We start from the raw sequence: 13,686 nt of genomic DNA, 5'->3' as shown, positions 1-13,686 counted from the left end.
AAAAAAAAAACTTCAGTACATGAGAAGTTGAGAGAGAGAAAAAAAAACAGTAAACTCCAATTGAAAGTCAATTTTATCTATAGCGACATGAAATTAGATTCAATTTGCTCCATTACTGCGTGCAAATTGTTTTTCATGCAAATGGCACCATTGCAAAATATGCGAATTTCATAAATTTCATAAATTTGAAAAAAAAAAAAAAAAATTTGCTCGAAAAATTGTGACGCCATATTTAGCCAAGTTTATACTTCCATTCCTGATTGTATTATAGTTACGTCATATCTAGTCATATTTCTATTTCAGAATATATTATTACTATTATTATTATTATTATTATTATTTTAGAATATATTTTATTATTATTATTATTATTATTATTATTATTATTATTATTATCATCATCATCATCATCTAAAACTAATATCAGTTTGGGACAATTTCCTTTAATTGATTTTTAAAAAATAATTTAATGTGTATCCCAAACTGATGTGAATTTTAGATGAGATTTCTCCCAAAAATGAGACGGCATGAAATAATAATAATAATAATAATAATAATAATAATAATAATAATAATAATAATAATAATAATAATAATAATCAAAGCGAAGACAATATTTTACGCAAAGGTAAATATAATTGAAGATTCCAGCCACACCTTTCCAGCCACTGGCCAAACCTACCGTGAACTGGACTCCATTCAGCTCGAAGATGATTCCGGCCTTCGGCCTTGAGTCTCGCGCAGTGCAAGTCGCGTTGAGCAGGTCTCCGACATGGTAGAGTTCCCTCAATCCGCGGATCTCCGGTTTTTCGGGAAGATCTGTCGAGATGTGAGGGCGTCATGAGTCCAGGGAGTCTCTCTCTCTTCTGTCTCGTTTTTATTTAAATATCCTCTATCCTCAATCTCACTAACCAAACTTTTTTTATACCTAAAGATGATTCTCTCTCTCTCTCTCTCTCTCTCTCTCTCTCTCTCTCTCTCTCTCTCTCTCTCTCTCTCTTCGCTTTGTCTCTATTTAAATATCCTTTCTTCAGTCTTGCTGTCCAAATTTTTTATATCTAAATGATCTTTCTCCTCTCTCTCTCTCTCTCTCTCTCTCTCTCTCTCTCTGGTCGTAGCTTCTACTCAAAACAGTTGACTAACGAGAGAATGAGAAAGAAACAAGAGAGTAATCGCATTTATTTACTCTCTCTCTCTCTCTCTCTCTCTCTCTCTCTCTCTCTCTCTCTCTCTCTCTCTCTCTCTCTCTCTCTTGGATCTAAGCTGCGACTCCTCAAACAGTTTGCTGACGAGAGAGAGAGAGAGAGATTTTGAAAATTCGGTTTTAAAGTGAATTATTTTTAAAGGACGAATTACTGTCATCTGTGTACTGGAATTCCAGAAGTTCTTCTCACAGTTATCCAGATCACTAAGAAAAGAATTAGTCTACGTAATTCATTCGGGATTCCTGGAAGATTTCCTGGAACTCCAGAGATTCCTCAAAGACTTATCGACGAACAATAACAAAGGAATCACTGTACTCCTTTCTTTCTGCATCGCTGGAAAACTTGCTGGAATTCCAGAGACTCTGAGGATACCTAACAGTTTTCCAGACCAATAACAAAAGAATCACTGTACGCCATTCATTCTGCATCGCTGGAAAATTTCCTGGAATTCCAGAGATTCTGAGGATACTTCACAGTTTTCCAGACCAGTAACAAAAGAATCACTGTACTGCATCTCTGGAAACTTTCGAGGATTCCAGAGGTTCCAGAATCACTCCACACCATTCATTCTGCGTCCCTGGAAAGTTCCCTGGAATTCCAGAGATTCCACAATCACTCGGCACCATTCATTCTGCATCCCTGGAAAATTTCTAGGATTCCAGAGACTCCAGAACCACTTCACGACATTCATTCTGCATCCCCTGGAAACTTTCCAGGAATCCAGAGACTCCATAACCACTTCACAGCATTCATTCAGCAACCCTGGAAAATTTCCTGGAATTCCAGAGGCTCCTCAAAGCCTTACCGACGACTCTGAGGCGTGCCTCGCTCACTGAGGTCTGGAAGAAAGGGGCTTCGCTCATGACCTCGCATCTGTAGATGCCCTCCGAATCCAGCGTGACCTCGCTCAGTGTAACGACCTGCTCGTTGGAATGCTTGATCTGGAATGAGAGTGGAATGAGAGCGGCAGGACGTTAAGTACCGTATATTGCAATGGTTGAGTGTGTGTATTATTATTATTATTATTATTATTATTATTATTATTATTATTATTATTATTATTATTATTATTATTATTATGACCACTGAGTCACAAAAAATAATGACGACAAAAATCAATTCAAACTGGCAATCTTTCTTACAGACCTGAAGTTTTTCAAACCAATACCACTAAATTTTAGAATTGTTTTATTTTCCTAACCAGTGCTACTAAATTTTTCTGCATTTTTTTTTCCTAATCAATGCTACAAAATCTTACTACAGTCGGTGATTTTTCTAGCCGATGCTACTAAATTTTACCATTTTTTTTTTTATTTGCCAAACCACTACTAAATTTTAATAGCAAGCTGACAATACTTTGCTCTCTTTTTTATTTAATTTTACATATTATTATTATGTGTGTGTTATTATTATTATTATTATTATTATTGTGCATTGCTAACCAACATTATTGTGTGTGTTTTTCGCATTCAAAAGCAGACAATATTATTGAATATTACTCTTTTTTTATTTTATTATTATTATTATTATTATTATTATTATTATTATTATTATTATTATTATTATTATTATTATTATTACTCGTAGTGAAACCTAACCAACACTGCTAAATATTACTCAGTTTTTTTGACAGCTAGAAGACAATACCCAGCTCTCTTTTTTATTATTATTATTTTATTATTATTATTATTATTATTATTATTATTATTATTATTATTATTATTATTATTCAAAATCAAAACTAACCAACAACTACTAAATATAACCCAGTTTTTTGACAGCAAGCAGAGATACCACCTCTTATTTTTTTAATCTAATTATTATTATTATTGTTATTATTATTGTTATTATTATTATTATTATTATTATTATTGTATTATTATTATTAGTCTTCGTGATGAAAGCCAGCCAGAGCCAGCTACCAATGTCCACGAATATTCCACGCCAACGCAAACCGTGTTAAACGCGGATGAGATATCTTTAACTGGGTTTTGTTCGTTCATTTTCCAGCTGGTTCATTGAGTTTTGTGCCGATCGGGTTTAATTCGTGCCAATTCCGCCAGTTAATGAGTTATTATTTTTTTGATTTTGAGGAGGAAGGGGTGGGGGGGGGTCGGCGAGCCCCGTTTTTTTGGGTGGGAGGGAATTCGGGGCGCGGGGAGCGAGCCCAGTCATGCGAAATCTATGAATGCTTAATTCTGAATAAATAGTCATTTGTAATCTAATCTTTTCCCCCTGGCGTGACGGACATTGAATGTACGTACGTACATGTGTCTGTGTGTGTTTATATGCACTGGTAATCATGTATAGATGAAGCCACTTAGACGCGCATGCGCGTGACGGATTTCCGGAAGGGTGTGTGTGTTTTGTGGGTGGAGAAGGGGTGACATTACACATATATCAGATAGTGATTTGTAATTTAATCTTTTGCCACCACGATGGGCGTACTTACGTACACATGCGTGTATCGAGTTGATAATTATGTAGAAGCCGTTTGCGTGCGCATGCGCACGCGACGCATTTCCCAACAAAGGGAGTAAAAGGAAGTGATAAAATATTCATGAGTGTACATATTTGAAAGAGTAGAATGCACGCATCGATTACGAGAGTACAAAAGGATTTTTAGGTAAACACATAAACATTTAGAGAGAGAGAGAGAGAGAGAGAGAGAGAAAGGACATTTAGGCAAAGACATTAACAAAAACAGATACAAAGAGAGAGAGAGAGAGACAGACATTAGGCAAAGACATTAACAAAAACAGGTATGGAGAGAGAGAGAGAGAGAGAGAGAGAGAGAGAGAGAGAGAGAGAGAGAGAGAGAGAAGGACTTTCAGGAAAACAGGAAAACATAAACAATAAGAGGGAGAGAGAGAGAGAGAGGGTGATTTTCAAGCAAAGACATAAACAACAACAGACATATATATATATATTTTCAATATAAGACATATATATATATAACAACAGACATAGAGAGAGAAAAAGAGGACTTTCAGACAAACACATAAACAATAGCAGACAGAGGCAGACAGAGCGAAATCATAGAGACATACAAACCAGAGTAACATCACTTACAGCAACGTGGACGCCCGCCATGTCGTGGTTCACCTTCTCGGGGTGGTTGCCCACAATGTAGCTGTAGAACTGCTCGTCGTTCAGGTACCACCGAACAGAGTAGTAGTCTTTGTCCTTGGACTCCCACACGCACTCCAGCCGGGCTGGTTTGCCGACTATCGCGGGGTCAGGGACCTTGACCTCTTTCACTACCACGCCGCCTGCACCTGGAAGTAGAGCCAGAAGAATCAGTTTCCTAATTGAATCAGGTCGCGATAGGTCATCTCTTCGGTGACCCCTGGAAGAGGGTAGTGTGACGTCAGCGCACCTCACGCCATAGACTTGCCTCAAGGTTCTTTGCAGTGGCGTCCCCTAGGCCGGTAGCTGCAACCTCTTCCATTAGTTTCCCAGTTAAATCAGGTCGCGATAGGTCACCTCTTTGTTGACCCCTGTAGGAGGGTAGTGTGCCATCAGCGCACATCACGCGGTGCACCGTAGGCATAATTAAGGTTTTTGCGGTGTCCCTTAGGCCGGTAGCTGTGACCTCTTCCATTCGTTAGACTGTACCTCCTCCGTTCATATCTCTTTCTTCCATCTTACTTTCCTCAACTGCCTCCTAACAGTTATTTCATAATGCCATTGCAAAAGGTTTTCCTCCTGTTACACCTTTAATGAAACCTTTTTTAAAGTCTCTGTTTCCGTTTCAGCGCTGAATGACCTCATCATACATCCTATCGCTTGCCCTTTGGCCTAAATTCTATATTCCATTCCATTCCATCCGTGTTTATAACTGCCAAAATTTTGCTGCCAAATTACCCTCTCTGGTGGAGTGTTCAAAACGCCTTGTAAATGCCAAGAAATTAACTAGTAAACTTTGGTATTTGAACGATAAAATAGCAAAAATTCAATAAGCAGCAAAGAACAAAAACAAGAGAATAACAAGGATGATTTGTATTAAAAAAACTGTGACAACTAAACGCTAAGAAAGCGCAGTTAAAGTCCTCCCAAACATGAAACAAAAACAATGCAACGAGCCTAATCATTGTCGCGCAAACTCCGTCCCATTGCCATCTAGCGGCGAATAAATGAACTCCTGCCCATGAAAGCGTGGTGACTTATCGATAAATCTGATTAGAAACTCTACGGGAATGAATAGCCGTGTTTCACCTTCATTAGCTGGAGTGAAATGACCAATTATTGTACAGTAGGCCTATGTGTCGGTGAGATTTATTTAGTTGTAGAGAGTGAATTCAACTGCAAAAGTTGCGATACATTGTATATTATGGAAGATATGATTGCCTTGCGAAGTTTGCTAATCGTATTTCCCTTCTGTCCTGTTTATGCATACGAATTTCCGTGTGTGTTATACTCCCAATTTCCAAACGATTGACGATTGAGTGAATTTAAGTGATGCACATATAAACACACTGTGTTTTTGTAAGTATACATGACCATCATTACCTGTGCTAATACATGCAAGTGTACGCTTGAATATTATACATTTTTCATGCCGCTAAATAGTTTATTTCTCAAGCTTACTACCCAAGATTTTACATGTATATATAATCGAGAATACCTACACTAATACATGCAAATGTATGCTTGAATATTATACATTTTTCATGGCAATAAATAGTTCATATCTCAAGCTTACCATCTAAGATTTTACCGGATAAATAACAGCTTCAAAAATCTTCCTTAGACCTACCAGATTTCATATGCTTATATATGTATATATAATCGTGAATACCTACACTGATACATGCAAATGTATGCTTGAATATTATACATTTTTCATGGCAATAAATAGTTCATATCTCAAGCTTACCACCAAAGATTTTACCGGATAAATAACAGCTTCAGTAATCTTTCTAGGCCTACCAGATTTCATATGCTTATATATGTATATATAATCGTGAATACCTACACTGATACATGCAAATGTATACTTGAATATTATGCATTCTTCATGGCAATAAATAGATATCTCAAGCTTACCACATCTAAGATTTTACCAGATAAATATCATATGTTTATATATGTATATATAAATCTACTCGTACTTGAATATTATGCACATGGCAATAAATAGATATCTCAAGCTTACCATCTAAGATTTTACTGGATAAATATATTTCATATGCTTATACAGGTATATATATAATCGTGAATACCTACACTAATACATGCAAATGTATGCTTGAATATTGTACATTTTTCATGGCAATAAATAGTTCATATCTCAAGCTCACCACCTAAGACTTTACCGGATAAATAACAGCTTCAGAAATCTTCCTTAGACCTACCAGATTTCATATGCTTATATATGTATATATAATCGTGAATACCTACACTAATACATGCAAATGTATGCTTGAATATTATACATTTTTCATGGCAATAAATAGTTCATATCTCAACTTACCACCTAAGATTTTACCGGATAAATAAAGCTTCAGTAATCTTTCTAGGCCTAAAATATCTTATACAGGTATATATATAAGACCTACACTGATACATACAAATGTATATATCATTCTTCATGGCAATTAGTTCATATCTCAAGCTTACCACCTAAGATTTTACCGGATAAATAACAGCTTCAAAAATCTTCCCTAGACCTACCCGATATCATATGTTGTAGGACGAGCAACACGAAGAACGCTGAATATCCTTTGGAGAGAGACGAGGTTCCCGGGAAGAACACTTTGACGTACGGGAAGAGATGGGACGAAGGAAGATCCACAAAGGAATGAGGAAGTGGGGAAGGGCAGCAGTTCCTAGATTCCGGTGACCTCTCCATCCTTGTGGTTGCTCTGGATTCCTGCGGCGGGAGAGAGAAGAAGAAGAAGAAGAAGAAGAGCTTAGAGTCTGAGATGGTTTTGTTTACATCGTGAGTTGCCAGTGATGCATAAGTCCTTTATTTTATTCTTACTGCTTGTGAAGAAGAAGAAGAAGAAGAAGGAGGAGGAGGAGGAGGAAGGAGAAGAAGAAGAAGAAGAAGAAGAAGAAGAAGAAGAAGAAGAAGAGGAGGAGGAGGAGGAGGAGGAGGAGGAAAAAGCACGTCAGAGATATTGTTTACATCAAGAGTTGCCAATGAAGGATAACTTGTAAGGTTTAATTAACATCATTTATACCTGATGCTGCATCACTGAACTGATTAAGTTTCGTATACCAAAGTCTGCTTTCCTTTTACACTTTCAATCAGCTTTCAACTTCCAGCGTTTCAACTTTATTATTTTATCATAATAATCTATAATAAATAAAATATCTAATTAGGTGTAAAGATAATATATTATAGATAAAAAAACTGATTATGTGTTAATAGTTTATATATAAAAGGAAATGGAGTTTTTTTTCTGTAGCAGAATAAAAAGCTCTACCTGAAAAATTAAATTATGCTTTTAATGTAGCTAGATTCCCCTCTCATTATTGCTAGTATGTGATAAGTAGTGAAATACGTGTGTATTATTTCTTTGTTTTTTTAAAGTTTATTTATTTTTTTTTTTTTTTTTGTATTTTCGTACAATACAGTGTATTATATCGTTAGTATAATCTTGACGTTTCTTATGCTTGTTTCATTAAATATAAAAACTATTAACCACGGCGAAAGTGTCGAACCTACATGGCTACCCTATAGCAATCTTCCCTGTATTTTATAATGGACTTACATTTTTATCATTTATTCATTAATTATTTAATTTTTTTTCTTTTCTCATATCTGATCTCTTCTTCTTTCTGTTTCATGTTACCTTCTGTTACTTCTTTCGAATGAACTCCATAATATGTTTTGGAAGCTTCTTGAATTTCGAGTCAGAGGCCCCTGTGGTGGGCTTGTTCCATAGGAATAGGGTTCATCTTCTGAATAATAATAATAATAATAATAATAATAATAATAATAATAATAATAATAATAATAATAATAATAATAATAATAATAATAATAATAATAATAATAATAATAATAATAATAATAATAATAATAATAGTAATAATAATAATAATAACTAGTCCATTTTAATTATATATACAATTTTTAAATCATACTTTGAATGTAAATCGTATGCTAATTATTGTTTTTATTTTGTTTCATTATAATTAGCAGTATGTTTTAATCATCAATTTATTTTTAATCTTATAAAATTTCTAAATCATATTTTGACTGTAGATCGTATAATAAATAGTTTATATTCATTTTGTAACATTATAATTAGTGGTGCATTACAATAATCAGATTATTTTAAATCAAATAGAATTTTTAAATAATGTTTTGACTGTACACTTTAAGTTACTTCATAAAAATTACTATTGTATTTTAATAAAAAATTATGTATATTAATGTAAAATTCTTAAACTTCAAATTATTTTAAATCACATAGAATTTTTAAATCATATTTTGGCTGTACACTGCAAATTACTGTATAATTACTATTGTATTTTAATAATAATTTTTTATATTAATATTATAAAATTCTTATACATTAATTTGAATAAACACTATATATTAATTATTCATTTTGTCACTATTATACAGAACACTGCAAATTACAATGTAATTACTGTTGTATTTTAACAATTATCCAACATGATAATTATCACCGTATTGTAATAATTACTCTTTTTGAACAAGTAAACGAAACTCATCCTTCGTTCTCCAATTTTTTTTTCAGTAATAATCCATTATTACCAATCTGATAATCCTATTTCGGGCCGGATTAGGACCGAAATACTGATTAAACGTAGTCAGGATTAGCGAAGCGGTATTGTGTGGTTTTTCTTTTCTTTTTTTTTTTTTTTTTTTTTCCGTCTGTTTCTCATTTCAGGGATTTTTTTTTATTTTTTTTTTTTTTGTTTGTTTATTTTATCTTGTGGGTAAGATGGTCAGCTGTTCAACTTGGTATGGGAAGCCTACATATACATATACATATGTATGTGTATATATATATATAAATTATATATATATATATATATATATATATATATATATATATATATATAGAGAGAGAGAGAGAGAGAGAGAGAGAGAGAGAGAGAGAGAGAGAGAGAGAGAGACTACTGTTTCTCCTTTATAAAATCGTCCAGATTAACAAGGTTATCCCTGAGAGAGAGAAAGAGAGAGAGAGAGAGAGAGACAGAGAGAGAGAGAACTCTTACTGAAAAGTCAGATGTTCTAAAAAAAAATATATACATATATATATATTATTATATATATATATATATATATATATATATATATATATTTTATATAATTATATATGTGTATGTGTGTGGATGTAGAGAGAGAGAGAGAGAGAGAGAGAGAGAGAGAAAGGGACTTACTAACCTTAAAAGTGTTTATTTTTAAAAGGACGGAAACCTACGTATGTCATTTTGTAATAAGAAAAATATAAGGAAGAAAAGAAGAAGAGAGAGAGAGAGAGAGAGAGAGAGAGAGAGAAAGTCACTACTCTTTCTCCAGCATAAAAATAAAAATAAAAATCTCCCAGATTAACGAGTTATCCTTGAGAGAGAGAGAGAGAGAGAGAGAGAGAGAGAGTCACTACTCTTTCTCCAGCATAAAAATAAAAAAAAAACTCCCAGATTAACGAGTTATCCTAGAGAGAGAGAGAGAGAGAACTTTATGGAAACTTTCCAGCACTGAATTAAGTAAACTCGTAATATATTACATACGCCTGTTCATTTGAGCCGTCACCCTGTCCTTTGCGCCTCGTGCGTAAAAAGATAATACGGATTGGTGAGTTATTCCGTTATTTAGTTAGTGGTGATTATTATCTCAGCAAGGCAGGAATTAAAAATAGGCTAAAAGGACTGTAATTTGAACGCGGTAGGACTGGTTGTGTGTTTTGTCTAGTTAATTTGAGTTTGAACGCGATGGCGACGCTGTATAATTTGCTGAATACATTTTCATAAATGAATGTGTATGTGTGTGTATGTATATGTATATGTATAAATAAATATATCTTTATATATATATTTATATATACTGGGTATATGTATGTATGTATATTTATATATATTATATAAATAAATAAATAAATAAATATATATATATATATATAAAAATATATATGTATATGTTATGTGTATGTGTGTGTGTGTGTGTATATGTATATACCGTGTTTCTTATTTTATGTATATGATATATTTATATATTAAAAAAATCCCAAAATAATGAATTTCTTCAAAACCAAAAATTTTAAATCTTTTTTGGTAATGTTTTCTAGGGCTGAAAATGACATAAAATTTGTCTTTATATTCAAAAAAAAAATCCCAAAAAAACTCTTCTAAGTGTTTGGAATTTCCTCAACGGAAAAGAAATAAAAAAACTTCCCCAAGTCTTAACTAAATAAAAAAAAATCTTCTAAGTCTTTTCTACATGAAAAACCCCTCTGAGACTTTTCTACATTAAAAAACTCCTCTAAGTCTTAACTACATAAAAAAAAATACTCCCCTCAGCCTTTGCTGCATTAATCCTAAAACAATGAAATGTCCTCAAAGATTAAAAAAAAAAGTTATCTGAGTCTTTCAAGTCATTCCTTCATAAAAAAAAAACTCCCACATCCCCGCTCCCCCCCCCCCAAAAAAAAAAAACACGAACTTCTGAACTTCGTTCCCAAGCTTAGCGTTCTATATCATACCCTTGATTAGATTCTTGCTTTCATTTCTTATTTTTTGCCTATTATTTTTTTTTGTTGGGGGGACGGGGGGCGCGCCTCCCTGGTATTTTTTTTCCCGGTCCTTGTCTTTTTTACCGCCAAACTTCGAGTAGGTATCTCGCGGTGTACGGATCCGGATTAATTCTAATGAATCCGGCCGGATCCGGCTCCAATGCTTCGGTTACTATCCGGACTACATGATTGAATTTTAAATTGCCACTTTGTTGCGAGGAGAGAGAGAGAGAGAGAGAGAGAGAGAGAGAGAGAGAGAGAGAGAGAGAGAGAGAGAGAGATTGTCTGTATCTAAAGTTATCTTTTTCTCACAAATACAGGTAAGGTTTTGAAATGTAAAAAATATATAATCTAATCTGACATATACGATGCATTTGTTTTACTGAGAGAGAGAGAGAGAGAGAGAGAGAGAGAGAGAGAGAGAGAGAGAGAGAGAGAGAGAGAGAGAGTCTGTATCTGAAGTTATCTTTTTCTCACAAATACAGGTAAGGTTTTGAGGTGCATAAAGTATAATCTAACCTGACTTATACGATGCATTTGTTTTACGGAGAGAGAGAGAGAGAGAGAGAGAGAGAGAGAGAGAGAGAGAGAGAGAGAGAGAGAGAGAGAGAGAGAGAGAGAGAGAAAGCGCTGAATCTATTTTAATTGCCCACACTGCAACAAGCTTCCTTTATCAAAACTTCCTATTTGTATCAACAACACATGACCAAAAAAAATTTATTTTTATTTTAAAAATTTAAAAAAGGAAATTACATGACTATTAATTCATATTAAAAAGGTTTCAAAAAAGAGGAATTTCTTTTTTTTTAAATAAAGTATGAAAGGAATGTTGCAGGATTTTGAATTTCTCAAAAAAAAAAAAATTTTGTTTTTTTTAAATAATATTATTCAAATTTCGTTTATTTTATTTTTTAAAAATTCCAGGATTTTGAATTCTCATTAAAAAAAAAGGGTTTTTAAAAGGAATATTCTCAATTTTGACAACAAAAGTCATGTTGAAAAGTTATAATAAAGGCGGAATTTGTGTTTTTTTATATAAAAAAATATCTCAGGGTTTTGAATTTTCATGAAAAGTATTTTAAAAAAAGGAATATTCTCAATTTTGACACCAACTCGCTCCATCTTTCACGGGGGCCATGACAGAGTGCCAACTAACTAAATGAGGGGCTTCCATTCCACCTGTAATCGATTTTTGATGGCAGATAATTCCGTTACAAGCAGGAGAGAGAGAGAGAGAGAGAGAGAGAGAGAGAGAGAGAGAGAGAGAGAGAGAGAGAGAGAGAGACTCTGTACCTATATCTGAATTTATCTTTTTCTCATTGAATCTGTTAAGGATTTGAGATATGACAAAATGCATTTGTTTTACTGAGAGAGAGAGAGAGAGAGAGAGAGAGACTCTGTACCTATATCTGAATTTATCTTTTTCTCATTGAATCTGTTGAGGATTTGAGATATGACAAAATGCATTTGTTTTACTGAAGAAGAGAGAGAGAGAGGGCTCTGTACCTATATCTGGGAGTCATCTTTCTCATTGAATCTGTAGGAGGATTTGAGATATGACAAAATGCATTTGTTTTACAGTTAAAAATTCCCCTCAATAGTTCGGCAGTAAACAGCATTTATGCCTGGCTTGGTTCCCGTCGCTGGAGGGGATAATTAACTCGCTGGCGAAAATGAACACTATAGGATTCACTGGAGGCCAGGATTGGTCAGTGGATGTGTTTGTGCGTGCGCGCAAGCACACACACAAACATACACATATACACACAAACACATATATATAATAAATATTTACATTTTTATATATATAAATTTTCGACTCACATCGGGATCGAACCCCGGTCTCTCAAACGAAAAAGGTCAAGGCGATACCTCAACTGACCCACGCAGGTCATTTCACTCGAGAGAGGCCGGGGTTCGATCCCGATGTGAGTCAGAAATTTGTTTTCTGGAGATGTTATGCGATGAATTGTTTTATATATATATATATATATATATATATATATATATATATATATATATATATATATAATATATATATATATAGTGCCATCTCTATGCACCTCACAGGGCGTACTGTGACATAGCTGCAACCCTGTTGTACCTTTTACCGTACCTCCTTTCATATTCTCTCTCTTCCACCTTGCTGTCCTCAACCCTCTCCTGACAATTATTCCAAAGCGCAACAGAGAAGTTTTCCTCCTGTTACACCTTCAAACCTACCTCCTCTCAATTTCCTTTCCAGCCCTGAATGACCTCGTAGGTCCCAGTGCTTGGCCTGTGGCCTAAACTCTCTATATATTCCATTCCCGTTCCATACAAGACTCGGAATGATTTTAAAACATCGACGGACTTTCAGGAACCCCAGATCTTACTCAGTTTCCGGTGCTGAGTCGATCTGAAATTCTAATCGGCCTTTGTTCTTATAGGCCCCTAAGGCATTCCTGAAACAAATCTCCTTTGAAAGATTTTACGTGTAATTTGCATAGCTGGAGAAATAAACGAACAAACAAACAAGTCGTTGATGGATGCGAAAATGAAATAAATAAATGGTAAAAAATGCGCCGAAGTTTCTTTGGCGCGATCGAGTTTTCTGTTCACCGTATGATCAAGGCCACCGAAAGTAGATCTATCTTTCGGTGGTCTCGGTATAATGCTGTATGAGCCGCGGCCCGTGAAACTTTACCACGGTGTGGTGGCCTATTCTATGTCGTTGCCAGGCACGATTATGGCTAACACAACAAGTAAAATAAAAACTACCT

The 13,686-nt window shown here is 34.4% G+C and overlaps 1 protein-coding gene across 1 annotated transcript in view; it reads right to left on the bottom strand.

Moving 5' to 3' along the window:
- Positions 1-466: 466 nt before the first annotated feature.
- Positions 467-13,686, bottom strand: part of LOC136842153 (cell adhesion molecule 3-like) — a 94,050-nt gene continuing 80,830 nt past the window's right edge. The window contains exons 2-5 of the mRNA XM_067109513.1: positions 6,882-7,080; positions 4,278-4,483; positions 2,011-2,146; positions 467-819 (exon numbers count right to left, since the gene is read on the bottom strand). Coding sequence (XP_066965614.1) covers positions 467-819; positions 2,011-2,146; positions 4,278-4,483; positions 6,882-7,059 — 873 coding nt within the window. The 5' untranslated portion in view covers positions 7,060-7,080. The remainder of the gene's footprint in view (positions 820-2,010; positions 2,147-4,277; positions 4,484-6,881; positions 7,081-13,686) is intronic.

This window comes from Macrobrachium rosenbergii, chromosome 9 (assembly GCF_040412425.1).
Source record: "Macrobrachium rosenbergii isolate ZJJX-2024 chromosome 9, ASM4041242v1, whole genome shotgun sequence".
In the NCBI taxonomy this organism is placed as follows: Eukaryota; Metazoa; Arthropoda; class Malacostraca; order Decapoda; family Palaemonidae; genus Macrobrachium; species Macrobrachium rosenbergii.
Note: the sequence above shows the minus strand (reverse complement) of the source record. Positions and strands in the feature narration are given on the sequence as shown.